This window comes from Carassius carassius, chromosome 33, assembly GCF_963082965.1.
Source record: "Carassius carassius chromosome 33, fCarCar2.1, whole genome shotgun sequence".
Lineage (NCBI taxonomy): Eukaryota > Metazoa > Chordata > Actinopteri > Cypriniformes > Cyprinidae > Carassius > Carassius carassius.
In genome coordinates this window covers 13,401,038-13,415,741 of record NC_081787.1, presented here as the reverse complement: position 1 = coordinate 13,415,741, position 14,704 = coordinate 13,401,038, and the positions used below count along the sequence as shown (strand labels likewise).

Genomic DNA, 14,704 nt, shown 5'->3' with positions numbered 1-14,704 from the left:
TCGAAGACCTGGAGGGCAAAACATCCATAGAACTGCAGCACAAGCCTATCAAATATTTAGATCACCTCTCAAAAGAATAAAACAAAGGGATGGGAACAAAAGGCAAGTTTTGGCCATTTGCAGTCCACATTAAGCACCCGTGGCAATATTTCAATCATTAACAGTGCGTCAAATGCTGTAAAAACACTTAAAGTGCCTTAATATATTTAAAACAGTAAAATTAAAAGATCAGTATGCAGTAATCACTATATTAATGATGCATAGTTTACATAGGTAAGCAGATGAGGTCGGAATATGAATGCAATCCGAACCTGAACCTCACCTTTTAATATATGCGTTTTACTACATTACTAAATGTAAACTGCGTAAAAACTAGTCAGTGGAGCAGAGCTTTGTTTTACCCTCCAGGTGGGCGTTTCAATGAGTGTGTGACGTCACATGAAAACTATCAATTAGGCTGACATATCTCAGTTCTTCCATTAGGGGGCGCCATCCCCACAGGAGAGTGAAGCACTGCAGTATGCCAGTCCATTCACACCAATCTCTCCTCAGTTCTCATTAATCACAGTCTTGCTTTATGAAGATCTGGTAACCATCATCAATACCTACACTGCTTTGATTGGATTGTGGGTGCAGAGCATTAGATGACGGTTAAACAGAAGAGAAACAGCAGATACTAAGCAGGTGTATATGTGTGTGCGAGTGTGTATCTCTCACCCTCCGTGGCAAACTGTTCCAGGTGTTTCAAGGTGATGTCCTTGTATCTGGAGCTGTCTGCTAATCGCTCATAGATCACTGTGTCCTGGGAGACAAAAAACATGGGGTGTAATTCTCTACTCTGCATCTTATGTGATCCATGAAGGCAGCACAAAGGAAAATAGAAAATAGAGACATAACATATATCTGACTAATTGTACATTATTTTCTTCATTAGCAATAGTATCATGTGAATATTTAATCCGGTTTAAATTCAATACACAACAGCTGGGATGTGATGATGAGAGAGGAAAAACATCTCCCCCATAATTCTCTGAGCACTGAAAGTGCTGTGAGCTTGTATTACAACATACACATTCAAACACTCAGATTGGTCAATATGTGAAAAAGGACTAATTGATATATAAATTGATGTAAAATTTTATATGTTTTTGGATATAATGTATAACAGCATACATTCAAACATTTATATTTGCATAAGATTACTTAACTACCAAAATAATGCACAAAGGCAGCATGCTTTTCACTTGTTCACAAAAGAAAACACTCGTGTGGTGAGGATTTGGTTGCAAGCGCCTGATGGCTCTGTTTCCATAGCAACAGAGAGATACTCACAGCTCCTTTGCAATAAAGGCGGATCTTTCCTGATGGAGTGCGCATGATGGCTGACATCCTCTTCCTGTTGCTGTTGGGTGGGGGAAGGGTAACACAGAATAACACCATCACCACTACTACCATAATCACTGACATCATCATCATCACCACTAAGAGTAAATATGGTGCTGAAATACAGCAAAACCATCATGTTGTTTTCGTTTTCTCTCCAGCAAAACGAAAGGGTACAGCTGAACAAATGACAATGAGAATGGAAATAAAAACATGAAATAAATATCTACTTGTGCTGCAATAATTTACCTTGTGAATTCCAAAATGTGCAGCAATTCATATTTCTCCTCCTTTCCACACTGTAAGAAAAATATTTCACTATATTATTATAGATGTTTTACAATTGTATTTTCTTTACATTTAAAGATAGCTTACAGGAAGCGTATACAAACACTACATGTACAAATGAATAATTTAATCCTAATAAATAATACATGTCCAGAGAAACAATTTATTTCTGATTGGCACTGATTTAGTTGAATCATACATTTTTGGAATAAAATGACTTGAAGTCACTGAAATCTTGTCGTGGTTGGTTATGACACATTACTGGCACACAGTCTGAGATCTCTCTACCATTCTCTTAGCTTATTGTGAAAGACTGAACTCATCTTGACACCAGGGAGCAGAACATTTAAACTTTTAATTGCCTATTTTTTGGCCCCTGTGACTTTTAGAAGCAAGCATGATGATGAGGTGAATGGTGGGAGTTGTCTTGCACAGAAGGGCCAAAATTAGAGTGTGTTACAGGCCGGGGAGCACAAGACTCACTCTCTTCCCCTGGCGCTGCCATCAGATTAAACAATTATAGCTGCAAAGTGTGACTCCTTGCTCCCAGGTCTCAGAAAACAGCAGCGCTTTCTGTATCACTAATTAAATTTTCTCTAATCTTCACTCAGCAAGTTTCTATTAAGAGCTCTGTGCAGATATCTGCAGCACATCGGCCGGATCTCTCACTATCCCCTCCAGTGCTGCAAAATTTCTCACTTTTTTTTCTTTGCAACTACAGAAAAAGTGAGAAACAGAGAGGTGGGGGTGAAGTACTGCATGAAACTGCATCAAACCATCACGATCCCCAGCTCTTCTCCATTGAGATGCTGTGTATGGTGTGAAAATCACATCCGATACTGTGAAACACAGCCTGGAAAATCTATAGAGCATCTCTCCTAATTGAAGCATTGATTTTAAACAAAAAGAACCCGAAGACAAGTTATGCTTAAATGATACAGTACAGTCGTTTCCTGCATAATTCTATTTTTGCAGTTGTCCTAAATACATATTATACAAAACCATATGATTTTTGTATGACTGTAATAATTTTTTTATGTATTAAATGACCTTTTATTACATTAAAACTCTTTTGTGATAACTTCAAGTTCCATAAGTATCCTGTAAGTAGGTCAGCTAATAATTTTAATAACTCTGTTAATTAACTGTTAATTAGATTCAATCCAGTCTGCAAACTCACAACTTGGGTAAAATATAATTTACAATCACCTCATTTTTAATCTAAAACAACATTTATTAATTCTAATTAATGTTAATTTCTGCATTTACTAATAGACTACCATTATTTTTTTTATTTAAGCCTGTAATAGCAAATCTTTTTTCAGCAACTATTACTTGAATTAAGTTCTATTTTTTCAAATTACTATAATCTAATTAATAAGCAATTTTTCAGGATTCTTTGATAAATAGAATGTTAAAAAGAGCTGAATTTATTTGAAGTATATTTTTGTAGCAATGTAAAAAATCTTTACAGTCTCTTTACAGTCTTTTTTCAATTTAATGCATCCCTGCTGAATAAAAGTATTAATTTCTAAAAATGAATGAATAAAAACTTTGAGCGGTAATGAACATCTTTAAAATTTAAAGTTGTATGAATTTTATCGTAAATCATTACCAATTCATGTATTTTGCTGAAGATTCAGTCGTGTCACTGCCGACCAGCAGTGCAGAAAACACTATTACCGATCGTCAAAGGCTTATCTGATTAAGAAAGGAAGAATGTTCGCTATTCATTGACTCAGTATATAATATTACAGGGCTCCAAACTGCGACTAAAACGGTCGCATTTGCGACCATAAATATTAAAATGCGAGTGAAGTTTTTGCTGAGGTCGCCACTGGCGACTAGGCCTATGTGTTTACATGCTATCTCTTAAAAAATTGCATGTAATGCCTTTTTTCCTGATTGTTTTGCATTCACATCTTTTGTTATGTTCGCGCATTGAGAGAATGCGCATCGAAGTTTTAGTGGGAAAAAAAGTTTTAAACAGTCCTCATCTGCTGCACAGCAGCACTGACACACACCTGATAAACGCGCGCGAGAGAGAAATGATGGAGACTTGATGAGAAAGTGCAGAAAAACAGTGTCTATTTCGTTCATAACTTGAACAAACTACAACAGGTAAAGCTGTCATCTGTGTGGATATTGGCAATATCGTTAACAGTTCTCGTTTATAATCATAAGGCTTCTTCTTAACAAGATCTCAGTCCATGCTGTGTTCTGTTAATGCATGAACTTCATTATTTGAAGTGCACTTGCCGTCCAGTAATCGCAAAAAGCTTTGTGCTTTGTTACTTTTTAATTTACAAAGTATCAGCTTTAAAATTATTCCAAATTCATAACAAAATTCAAACAATAAATACAGTTTTGGTGCTCTTTAAGAGGCAGTTCACATATCGCGCCTAAAAACGCGCCGCTTTCTGATTTTTTTTCCAAAAGCCTTCGGGCTCTTGCGCTCCTGAGGCGTCTGCCGTTGCTAAGCAAACATGACCTGTTCTCTCCATGAAGACGCGTAAATTTCAGCAAAGGATAAATGGATTTGCAGCACTAAAAATCGCTTGCAGTAGCTCTGTTACTAAATTTATTTAAAAATGGCCATACATATACAGCTATGATCAGCTGTTCCTTCATCTTGGCTGAGCTTTCAACGTTGGCACTGGAAAGGATGAAGCTGATTGGTTGGTTCTTGTCACATGACCTGCGGTGCGCTTGCGGGATTCTGAAAAGTTGATGTTTTTAATTCGATGCGGTGCGGGCACGCCTGGAAAAAACGAGCGCGTCGCTTCCATTATTAGCTCGCACGCATACTGCGCGCCTACATTTGAAATAACGAACTTGAGCGCGCAAAAGACGCGACATGTGAACGGCCCCTAATGCGGCAGGCGCGATCGCGAGTAGTGCCTCAGTTCAAGCAGCACGTGAACCTATCATACCTTGCTCTTTACTAGTAGAGTACATAATGAACATGAATTAACATCAAAAGGTAGGCTATTTTATAAGAGATTCTACGGCACAACACTTTCAAACTGTGGAAAACGTGTAAAGCTTGTAAACATTGCAATGTAATATTAACCTCAGTAACCTTTCGGTGTCCATAAGCTCATCAGTCAGCTAGAAAAACTATAAAGAGGAGCATTTTGCTATATTTATGAGCTATTGAATTTAAATTTTTACTTAACCTGTTGTCTACATGATTCAACTCCTCCTATAAAATTTGATTTTACTAATTAAGAAAAACAGACTGAAAGTGTGAAAGACATGCACTCTAAAAAATAAAGGAGCTTAAAAGGTTCTTCACAAAACAATTTTGGTTCCACAAAGAACCATTCAGTCAAAGGCTCTTTGAAGAACAATCTCTTTCTGACCTTTTCATAATCTGTTATTGTCTTCAAATGTTAAAGGTTCTTTATGAAACCATTTAGACAGGAAAAAAGGTTCTTCTATGGTATCATGAAGCACCTTTATTTTTAAGAGAGTATGACAACATTTACAGGACCCCAAACTATACTCCGGGGCCAAGTGATGCTTATGGTCCATGATATTGGTACAGATTTTGTGTAATAAACAACGCATGACTGTATGTTTCAAGTTGGAAAAGACATTTAGCTTATTCCCAGGTCATCTACAAGATGGATTAAAATGCTGATAAAGTCAAGAAAAGATGAGACATAAACACGTCAGTATGATAAAAAGTTAAAATGTAAAATAAAAAATTTAAATAAAACGCATAAAACATGTTTATTCTGTGGCACCTAAAAAAATCATTTGGCACCTAAGTTTTTTTCTTATAGGAGCCAATGGCTCCTTACTCGATTTTTTTGTTTGGAGCCCTGATATTAAGTTGCCACAGGCCCGTGGTGGCTTCATTTTTATCATACATTGTAATAAGGGAATAATGGATCCATTGAATGTCCATACAAATTGCCTGTAATAGTTCTCCAGAGTGTAAAGTGTGAGTGAGTAGCATGACAGAGGGTAAGTCATGTTCCCAGTGCAACTCATCTATTCCCAGGACGTTTCTACTTACCGACTCCACAATAACACAGTCTGGAGTTCTCCCAGAAAACACGAAACCCAGGTTTTGTGCCGCCCGAACCAGAGCGCCTTCATCTGTAAAACAAGACAGCATGTGTTCAGGGCAGGTGGTTGATTAAGTTGCATTGGATAAAAGCATCTGGTGTATGACTACTTGTTCACAACAGTTATGGCGTTTTTCCACTGCGTGATACGACTCTGCTCGGTATGGCTCAAGCCAACTTTCCACTAGTCTCAGCCTGAAATGTCATGCCCACAGACCGCTGGCTAAATGTCTGATGCATATGGGACACAATTGTGGAAACACTTCAGAAGTGTCGAAGTCATCATGCATTGGTTGAATTCTACAGAGATGTGTGTGTCGAGTTCTTAAATGTTCTGCCTGGAAACAAAGATAAGTATGTTATAGTTATAGTACTAAATTAGTTTTAATCGTTTAAGCACCACAGCGTCTTGTCTCTATTGGTAACACGCATGATTTGCGTCGATTCAGGTGACGTCGCAGGTAGCGGAGAGTGCAAGTGGCGATTGCAAGTGACTTTGTAATTTAGTTTCTTTTCTCTTGTCTTTACCACCTGGCTACTGTTGTGAGATTTAATCAAAAAGTGAACAATACATAGAAAAAAAAAAGACTGCAAGTGATGTAACGAGTGTAGGGGTGCCCAACCCTGCTCCTGGCGATCGACTGTCCTGCAAAGTTTGGCTCCAACCCTAATCAAACACACCTGCCTTTAATTTTTAAGTGAGCCTGTAGACCTTAATTAGTTGCTTCAGGTGTTTTTGATTAGGATTGGAGCTAAACTTTGCAGGACAGTCGATCGCCAGGAGCAGGGTTGGGCACCCCTGCACTAGTGGTAGCACAAGTGTCTGCAGCCAGACCTTGAAAAAAAATTACCAGGAACCAGGTACTGTACCCAGTGGAAACCCCCCCCAAAAGTAAACTGCACCGAACCTTTCCATGCTGTACCATGCAGTGGAAAAGCACCATAAGTAGACAAACTGTTTGAGATGTCACTATTAAAACCTGCTACTACCTTTTGTCCTCCAATCTGTCTCTACAATCATCACTTATCACAGTACGCTGCCTTTAGCCTTTTATCTATCTCAAACACAGGTCTTGCTAATATTCAATGCACTGCTGCGCTGATGTGAAATTAAAATGAGTCACATAAACCCATCTCACTAAGCCTCAAAGCCAGGGATAACTTCTGACAAATGCTAAAAAGATCAATTATGCATAAACATGAAGTGTCAAATGCAAAGCAGCAGAGAGTGAACCAGCATTAATGAACTCATCTGTTTCTTCATCTGCATTAAATTCCCTTTCATGAATGTCCTACACAAACAAATTGCACAGTAAAGGTGGTGAGGCAATTTGATTAAATGTATTCAAACAGCTCCATGACACTGCTCTCAGTCTCTGCTCAACACTGATGTCTGCAAGAGATTCAGAACCATTACAATCAGAAACAGGAAATAAAGTGCATGCTGTGGCTTCCCTGTTCACTTCCTGTGCCCTATTTTCAACCTCTTACAGCTGCCTATCTTGTCAGAGAGCCTGCTTACATGGTGTCTAGTGTCTTTATCTACTGAATACATGCACTACCATTCAAAAGTTTTGGGTCTGTAAGATTTTTTTAATGCTGTTGAAAGCTGAAAGTCTTGTATGCATTATTTGATCAATAATACAGTATAACAGTAATGTTGTAAGAAAAAAAAGTTGTGTATTTTAATATGTAATTCATTCCTGTCACTGCCATTTTGTATAGTAGTAGTTATTTATTTTTACTGCCTTGTCACCATCTAAGGTTTTCTTCATGGGAAAAACTTGGGAGTTGGGATAATACAGGAGTTAAATCAACAAAATAAAAACCAAACAAACACAAAAATCCAGCAATTATAATTACACAAGATTTTCTAAATTAACATATAAAAAAACTAAAATCTTTTCTGGTAACATCTTACTAAACAAGTCCCTGAGTGATCGTTGAGAAAACTTCCTGTAAAATGTCTTTACTGTCCTTTTTTATCAATTTAATGCATTCTGGCTGAATAAAAGTAGTAATTTGATTAGTAAAAAGTAAAGATTGTTGAACGGTTGTGTATTGTTAAGGGCTGTCAGTTAATGTGAACCTGATGTGAACATTTGTTACGTCAGTGTGTGGGGAGCAGTCTGACTGACCTGGGGATGCAGCCTGGTAGGTGATGTTGTCGTCGATGCGTTCAGGGACGGCCGTGTGACAGATAGCCATCATGGTCATGAACTCCTGTATGACCGAAGCAGTGGGCTGTGTAGGAAAAAACAAAATCAAGACAAAGAATAAAAAGAGTAAAATACACTCAAACTCCACTTAAATGTTTGCACAAAAGTTTGTGCTACAGACTTGAATGACACCTCAAATCATACAATTTGTTGAGATGATGTCTGTGATGATTTTTCTAACTTGTAATTTTCACCCTGGCAGCCTAAAAGAAACACTGAAGAACGGATCCAAGCTATATCTAGGAACAAGAATATCAGAAACAGCACCTAAACACCTTAGCACCTGTGTAGCAGCTTGTTAAAACCCTCTCCGCTCTGCTTTGCTTTCGTTACCACCCACAATATCCAAGCATCATGTTGAGTTGTATTGAATGGGATTTCAAACTACATATGAATGTAACTTGAAATGAATTTGCAAAAATTGGATTTCATGTAGTTAATTGACATTCAGACTAAATATGATCGGATTTCAATTGGATCTGGACTGACTGCCTGAACGAGGCTAAAGTGACAGAGATATTAAAGCATTCAGTTGAGGTTCTCTGACTAACCCCTGTCAATGCTTGTGACTGACGACTACAAATTCTTGATTGATTTCACTGGGCTGAAAGATCCCTTGCACAGACAGCTCATCTCAATCAATAAAACGCATGCATACAAACCAACAATGTTCATATAAATATCTTACTCTTGAGTAGCTGCATATGGGTCTAATTTTTATTTAAAAAATAGGTAAAAGTCTCATGTCATTAAAGAATAAGTATTGTGACTGTACACTATTCATAAACAGCCAGGTGGGCAGAACAGAGCTAATATGAGCCCCAAAAACTGTGAGGTTAGACAGGAGGTGTGAACATGTGGATATCAGGACCTGTGTGTAAATTTCAGGCTGGCTGGGCATGACTGAGCAGATGTGATGCCATTACTGTACTTACATGATTACTTTGGAGGTTTTCCAGTAAGCTAGGGTCATTAAATCCAGCTTCCTCTGTAGACTGAGAGCTGTGACTGCATACAGACAGAGAGATATGAAGGAAGACAGATAAATACACATACAGGTGCTCTCATTTAGAAACATAAAGGACATTTTTTTTCTCTCTTTACTGAAAAACTAAAATTTTCCATCTGTAATTAAACTGAGCATTAAAAAAGCGTAACTCTGTTTGTTAGCACATGAAGTGCCATTTACACATTTGAGCCCTAGGGGATCTGCAATGACACTGCAGGGGGTCTGCCATTGTTCGATTTCAATCAAGTTTTGCATTAAACCAAATTACTTTCATGAGTTTAGGTTAACAAAAGCCACAATTAAGAAATTTTCAATGCATGAACATTTTAATTAAGTACAGCAAATAATGATATTTATTATTTATGAACATTTATTATAACTGAATTGCAATTCAAGCATCAAACTAGAGCTGGTACATAACATTCATAAAATGGCAAGGCCAGTTATTTTCATAATTTAGAAAGCAATGTGCTGCCATTAATCAAACCTAACACAAAGAAACCACTAGAGGTGATTTTAAATATTAACATTACGAAAAAGAGAAGAGAAGCTGGAGTGTTTCAAGCATGTATTAAGTAAACTTAAAATGTAATGTTCCAGTATGACCTAAGAAAATAATGTTTTTTTATTTATGATGGATTTGCAGTTTCAGCATCATTAACTAGAAATGTTACATAAATTCATAAAAAAAATAATAATAATTTGTATTATATTTATATTCAATTTTTAAAAATGGCAAGGTAAATTCTTTTCATATTTAGGGGAATAATGTTTTCCTGTGAATACAACCTAATGCAAAGGAACTATAAAAAGGTGATTAAAAATGTATCACCAATATTAACAATATGCAAAAGAGCCCCTTCATCAGGGAAAGCTCACCAATGCAAAACATTAATATTAATTCCCTCATGTGCCTTGCTCCCTACCTTTGACCCAAAGCACTCTGAATCCCACTTTAACAGTACTACCACATTATCACTCTTGCATTAAAAATAAAAACAATCTCCTCTTACTATTCATGAAGCATCACTTTAGAGTAGATACAAACATCATGCGACCGCCCATTGACACTTCCACCAGTAGAGAGGTACACTGAATTTACACCTTGCAGACTACAGCATTTTTAGGAAAGATATTGATTAGCAGGTCTGTGATCTAAAGGCCATTCAATGGCTCAATAGTGGATGTATCTGTGGTCCTATTCTGAACATGGCATTTTTAAAGAACCAATTTAACCAATCTAAAAGTGCTGTACAAGCCTGTGTGGAAAACACTTGATCAGAGCAGAGCAGAGCATCTCACTGCAGCAGCAATCTCAGAAATCAGCACCATATAAATCTGACAAAGAGGAGGTTAGGACAGATTTTCAGCTTCTGGCAAGAGGTTTCGTCACAGCATTGTTCACCTCACCACTGCATTTTAACAAACATGTCACAGATTATTCAAACGGTGGTTGGTGAGATTCATCTCTGAGACTGAGGACCAAAATCACAGAAAGGGGGGGAAAGGAGGAGGAGGATGAAATACAAATTCATCACACTACGAGGAGCGCATAATGAAACCGTACAGACTCCAGCAAAATCCAATTTCCCATCTCTCAGCACCTCACTTCGTGCAGGGATACGTGCAGACATGCTCGTCTCACCCACACACACACACACACACACACACACACACACACACAGAGAGATTTCTAAACATGTTGAAATGCACTGGTCAAACATTAGTTTGAATGTGCAACAAGCAGAAAATGAAGCTTCCGAACATAAAGCAGCGCATCATGCAACATGGACACTCAGATCACTGCTGTCCTGTGCTTTCAGCAAATGCTAGGTTGCATATACACACAGACATAAAATAATACAGTACATTTACCAAATATCATCAATCAATAAATAAATGAACATGTTTATAGCTTTTAATTTTAAAACTGTTGAATTCTTATGATGACAGGTAGTAACGGGTATTAAAACTGGCTATATTCAGAAAAACAGCATTTTTTCTTTTTTTTGCACAATATTTTTTATTGTATTTTGATCATATAAATGCAGCCTTGGTGAGCATAAGTGATTTCATTCAAAAAATTCTTACTGACTTCAAACTGAATAAACTGCAACAATAATTAGTAACTAGCTGCAATTTTTTTTACATCTTTACTCATTATTATTATTATTATTATTTTTGATCTGATATGAATTTCTGATTCTGAACAGGTGTTTTTAAACTAATAGTATGGGAGAAAAAAAGTATTTTCAAGATACCTCTAAACATGCAAGTAACAAGTAATGAGCTCATGTGACAATGAGGATGTTAACACTGCATAATGCATATTGCTTCACATGCTATTTATAGAAACAGTAAGCAGTATTCAGAGTATACTGCACAGTAAGCAGCAAGCTAGTATTCTATTCTGAACACAGCCTGTTATTGGTGATCCAAAGCCCAGCGGTGTAAACATTCATTCACTGTAGTTATCGGATTTTGTTCATTCATTCATATCCCTCCCGCAATCAACTGTAGTTTTGAACTATAATGGACTATAACAGATAAACACGTTATTTCTCTCTCTATCATGCACACTACACTGTCCATTGCAGCATATTACAGCCCCACTGAGAGCTAAGCAGTTCGCCATTGTTTAAATGTGTGTGTTTATGAGAGGAATTAAACAGTAAACACCAGAGGTACAGCGGCAGGAGGCATATGTGAGTGTGTTACTTACACAACACCCACAAGAGACATGCATTGTTCACCTGCACATGACTCCACTGCTCAAATGAAGTTACAATCCTGTCCAGAGGACTCGATGCTCAAAGCTCAGACAAAGACATCAACTGCATATATTTTTCAGTGCATTAGTTGATGATATTTTCAAAAAGCTTTTAGAAGTTTTCATATCTCGCCATAACAGGCAACCCAGTCCTTCCAGGAATCATTATGCAGGCTTTAATTCTAGCTTGACGCATGCAAATTTCGCTTACACTTATTTTGCAGTTTCAATTAAAACTGCATAGTTTGCAATTAATTTAAATTTGCAAAACCGAAGTTTACTTGAATTATTTGCATTGAGACAGCACCCCCCCCCCCCCCACACACACATAATTTCTTGCACTTAACATAACATTCATATACTATTCACTAGTAGTCAAAGGGATGGTTAACACAAACTTTTTTTTGTTGTCAAGTGTCCATATAATGACAGTCAATGAGGTCCAAAAGTCATACAGGTTTGGAAAGACAAAGGTTACAATTTTCATTTTGGGTGAACTGTGTTTGACTGCAAAGAGATTTCTTTCACATGTATAATTTTATTGAGATTTTACTAATCAATATCAAATGGGCTTACTAAATATATTAGAGGTATGAAGATACTCAATCTAATGGACACCACAGCAATCCCTGCTCCTCTAAAGACACCAGAGATCTCTAGAGAGCCCCTCTTCACAGTGCAAATTGAGAACATGTTTGTGCTCATGGGATCACAATGCTAATTTAAGCTATTAATGCTAAAATGTAAATAATTCATATTTAGCAATGCAGTAAATGAGAATTTGTCTTAGTGTCTATGATATTGTCCCCTTTTTTTGCACTTATGTAAAATATACATTTTCATTTCTTCTTATTTGGGGTGAAATTTGGTCCAGACAGATTCCATGACTGGATATTAGTAAGAGTTCCTACTTCTCATATGCTCTGGGGAGAACATCTACGCTGCTCTGAGAAATATTTCAGTAGTATCCAAGTGGGAAGTTAAATTTTCAAGTTGGTGCTCTATTCATATTTTATCAGCGTTGTCTAAAATTAATGTGTCTTGAGTTTGGCTGTTCTAGTTACAAATTAAAGTGTGTCATGACATGGCATAGTTGGTGTTGTAACCTAATGGTTCAGGATCTGGGCTGCTCACAGGTTATAAATTCAATACATAAATTACATAAAATTACTTTAATATACAGTAAACGAGTTGGTGCTGAGAAATCAAAGAGAATCTGGCCTCATTCTACAACCGAAAATACCTGATGCTGTTTATACCATACAGCCCAAAACAACAGATTAATCAGATTCAATCGAACAAGCACAACACAGAAGACAACAGTTATTCACTAATTCACATTCAACATTCATCTGCTTCACACCAGTTTAGGGTCACACCGTGCTGACAAAGTCTACTAAACACAACCACATCACAAGAAAAGGGCTCAATCCACATTTCTCACAAGGCGTCATGGCAAGATCACATCACAGAAGCATAAAACAAATAGCCAATGGTGTTGGTCCTTACCAGTCCTCCTCCGCAAAACTACCATCCTCAACTTCAGCTGCATGACTGTTGGATGGAGTGAAGAGAGTTACAGACAGAACAGAACAGAAATGACCATGTTTACCCTCCATTTCTGCCAGTGCAGATGAATCTCAAGAAAATAAGAAAGGGATTTTTGAGTGATGTATGAGTGCCGATCCAAGATAAGAAATTTAAAATACATTCCCTGTAAGGCAAAACTCTTATGTGTATATTTATCTGTAGCAATCAACCAACAATGTAGCAGATTTAATACAACAAATCTCACACATAAACTTGAAGGGTAAGGGAGTATGACTAGCAAAGCACAAATCCAAGTTAAGACATTTAATCAGGTGAATGCTGGAATAGCTACATTATCGTCTAGCCAATATAAAGACTAGTGAGAGAAGCCAGTGCTAGTAAAGGGCAAGAGAATGAACTGCTGGCTGCTAAACTGTGTCTGCTGGGATATGGAAACACAGCAACCGCTGTAGGCTCGACAGCAGCAAATTATTCTCGCGTTTCTCTCTGGTCAACAGATTTGGGTGTTGAGGGCTTAGTTAATTGTAATACGAGTGGACACTGGCCTGATCGAGTGTTTAAGGACCAGACAGTGGTGAGGAAAGGAGCAAAATAAGCAATGTGTGTACTATGACACAAAGGGAGAATAAAAGAGCAGTAAATGAAGTTGGGTGCATTGTACGAATCATTCTGAAAAAGTAATGTGCAAGTGAAACTAACAAATGAGTGCCATGTGTCTAATGGTATTATTTGTGCTAACCACAGTATCATGGTTTGTGTACCATATAAAGTTATTCTTTAAATTCCCCTTTGTATGAAATACCACGAAAATACCATGGTACATGAATGTGGAAATTATCAAAAAACTTTAGCATTGACCCTATTGCGTCATGCTTTATGTGGCATATTTCAAACCTAAATTATGACTTGAGAAAAGCTATAAAAACAAAAAGGCAGGTTGACTGGCCATGCACATATCTCACTCTGTACCATCAGCCTCAGGGGGAAGAGAATTGTTTAGCACGCTGAAACAGAAGACCTGCATTATAGCAGGGGGGAACAGTGCATTTATGCTAATATAGGCCAACACAAGTCCTGCAGGTATTAGACTCAATGCAGACGGGTGGTACTTGGCCTTTTAAAACAAACATGCTTTAAATCCGACAAATGCTAGCTGTGTTGGGCCATTTGGGTTGTTACTGAGAAAAACAGCTTTGAGAAGAGAAGTAAAAAGAAGATACTGTAGATGCATAAGGGTTCCTGAGAGACTTGCATAAAAGGATCCTGCAGAACTGCACTACCTCAGCTCACTTCAAAGAGACACTCTCAAAAGTATATTTAAAAAGTAGGTGCAGCCTAGTTGGTAAAGATCATGGCTGTTCATGTTGCAGAGTTGGTATCAGGACCACACCCAAAATAGACCTCA

General features: G+C 37.4%; 1 protein-coding gene across 4 annotated transcripts in view; it reads right to left on the bottom strand.

Annotated features, from left to right (window-relative positions):
- The window catches only part of LOC132113762 (probable phospholipid-transporting ATPase IA), a 127,334-nt gene that overhangs the window by 52,281 nt on the left and 60,349 nt on the right, over window positions 1-14,704 (bottom strand). For 3 of the 4 annotated variants that reach the window (XR_009425202.1, XM_059521737.1, XM_059521736.1), the window contains exons 15-21: window positions 13,258-13,302; window positions 8,905-8,977; window positions 7,889-7,994; window positions 5,699-5,781; window positions 1,633-1,682; window positions 1,333-1,402; window positions 718-802 (exon numbers count right to left, since the gene is read on the bottom strand). Coding sequence is in view for 3 of the 4 variants with exons in the window: in XM_059521737.1 (XP_059377720.1) it covers window positions 718-802; window positions 1,333-1,402; window positions 1,633-1,682; window positions 5,699-5,781; window positions 7,889-7,994; window positions 8,905-8,977; window positions 13,258-13,302 (512 nt within the window). In the remaining variant the exon portion in view is untranslated. The remainder of the gene's footprint in view (window positions 1-717; window positions 803-1,332; window positions 1,403-1,632; window positions 1,683-5,698; window positions 5,782-7,888; window positions 7,995-8,904; window positions 8,978-13,257; window positions 13,303-14,704) is intronic. The other variant, XM_059521738.1, reaches the window with a different exon arrangement.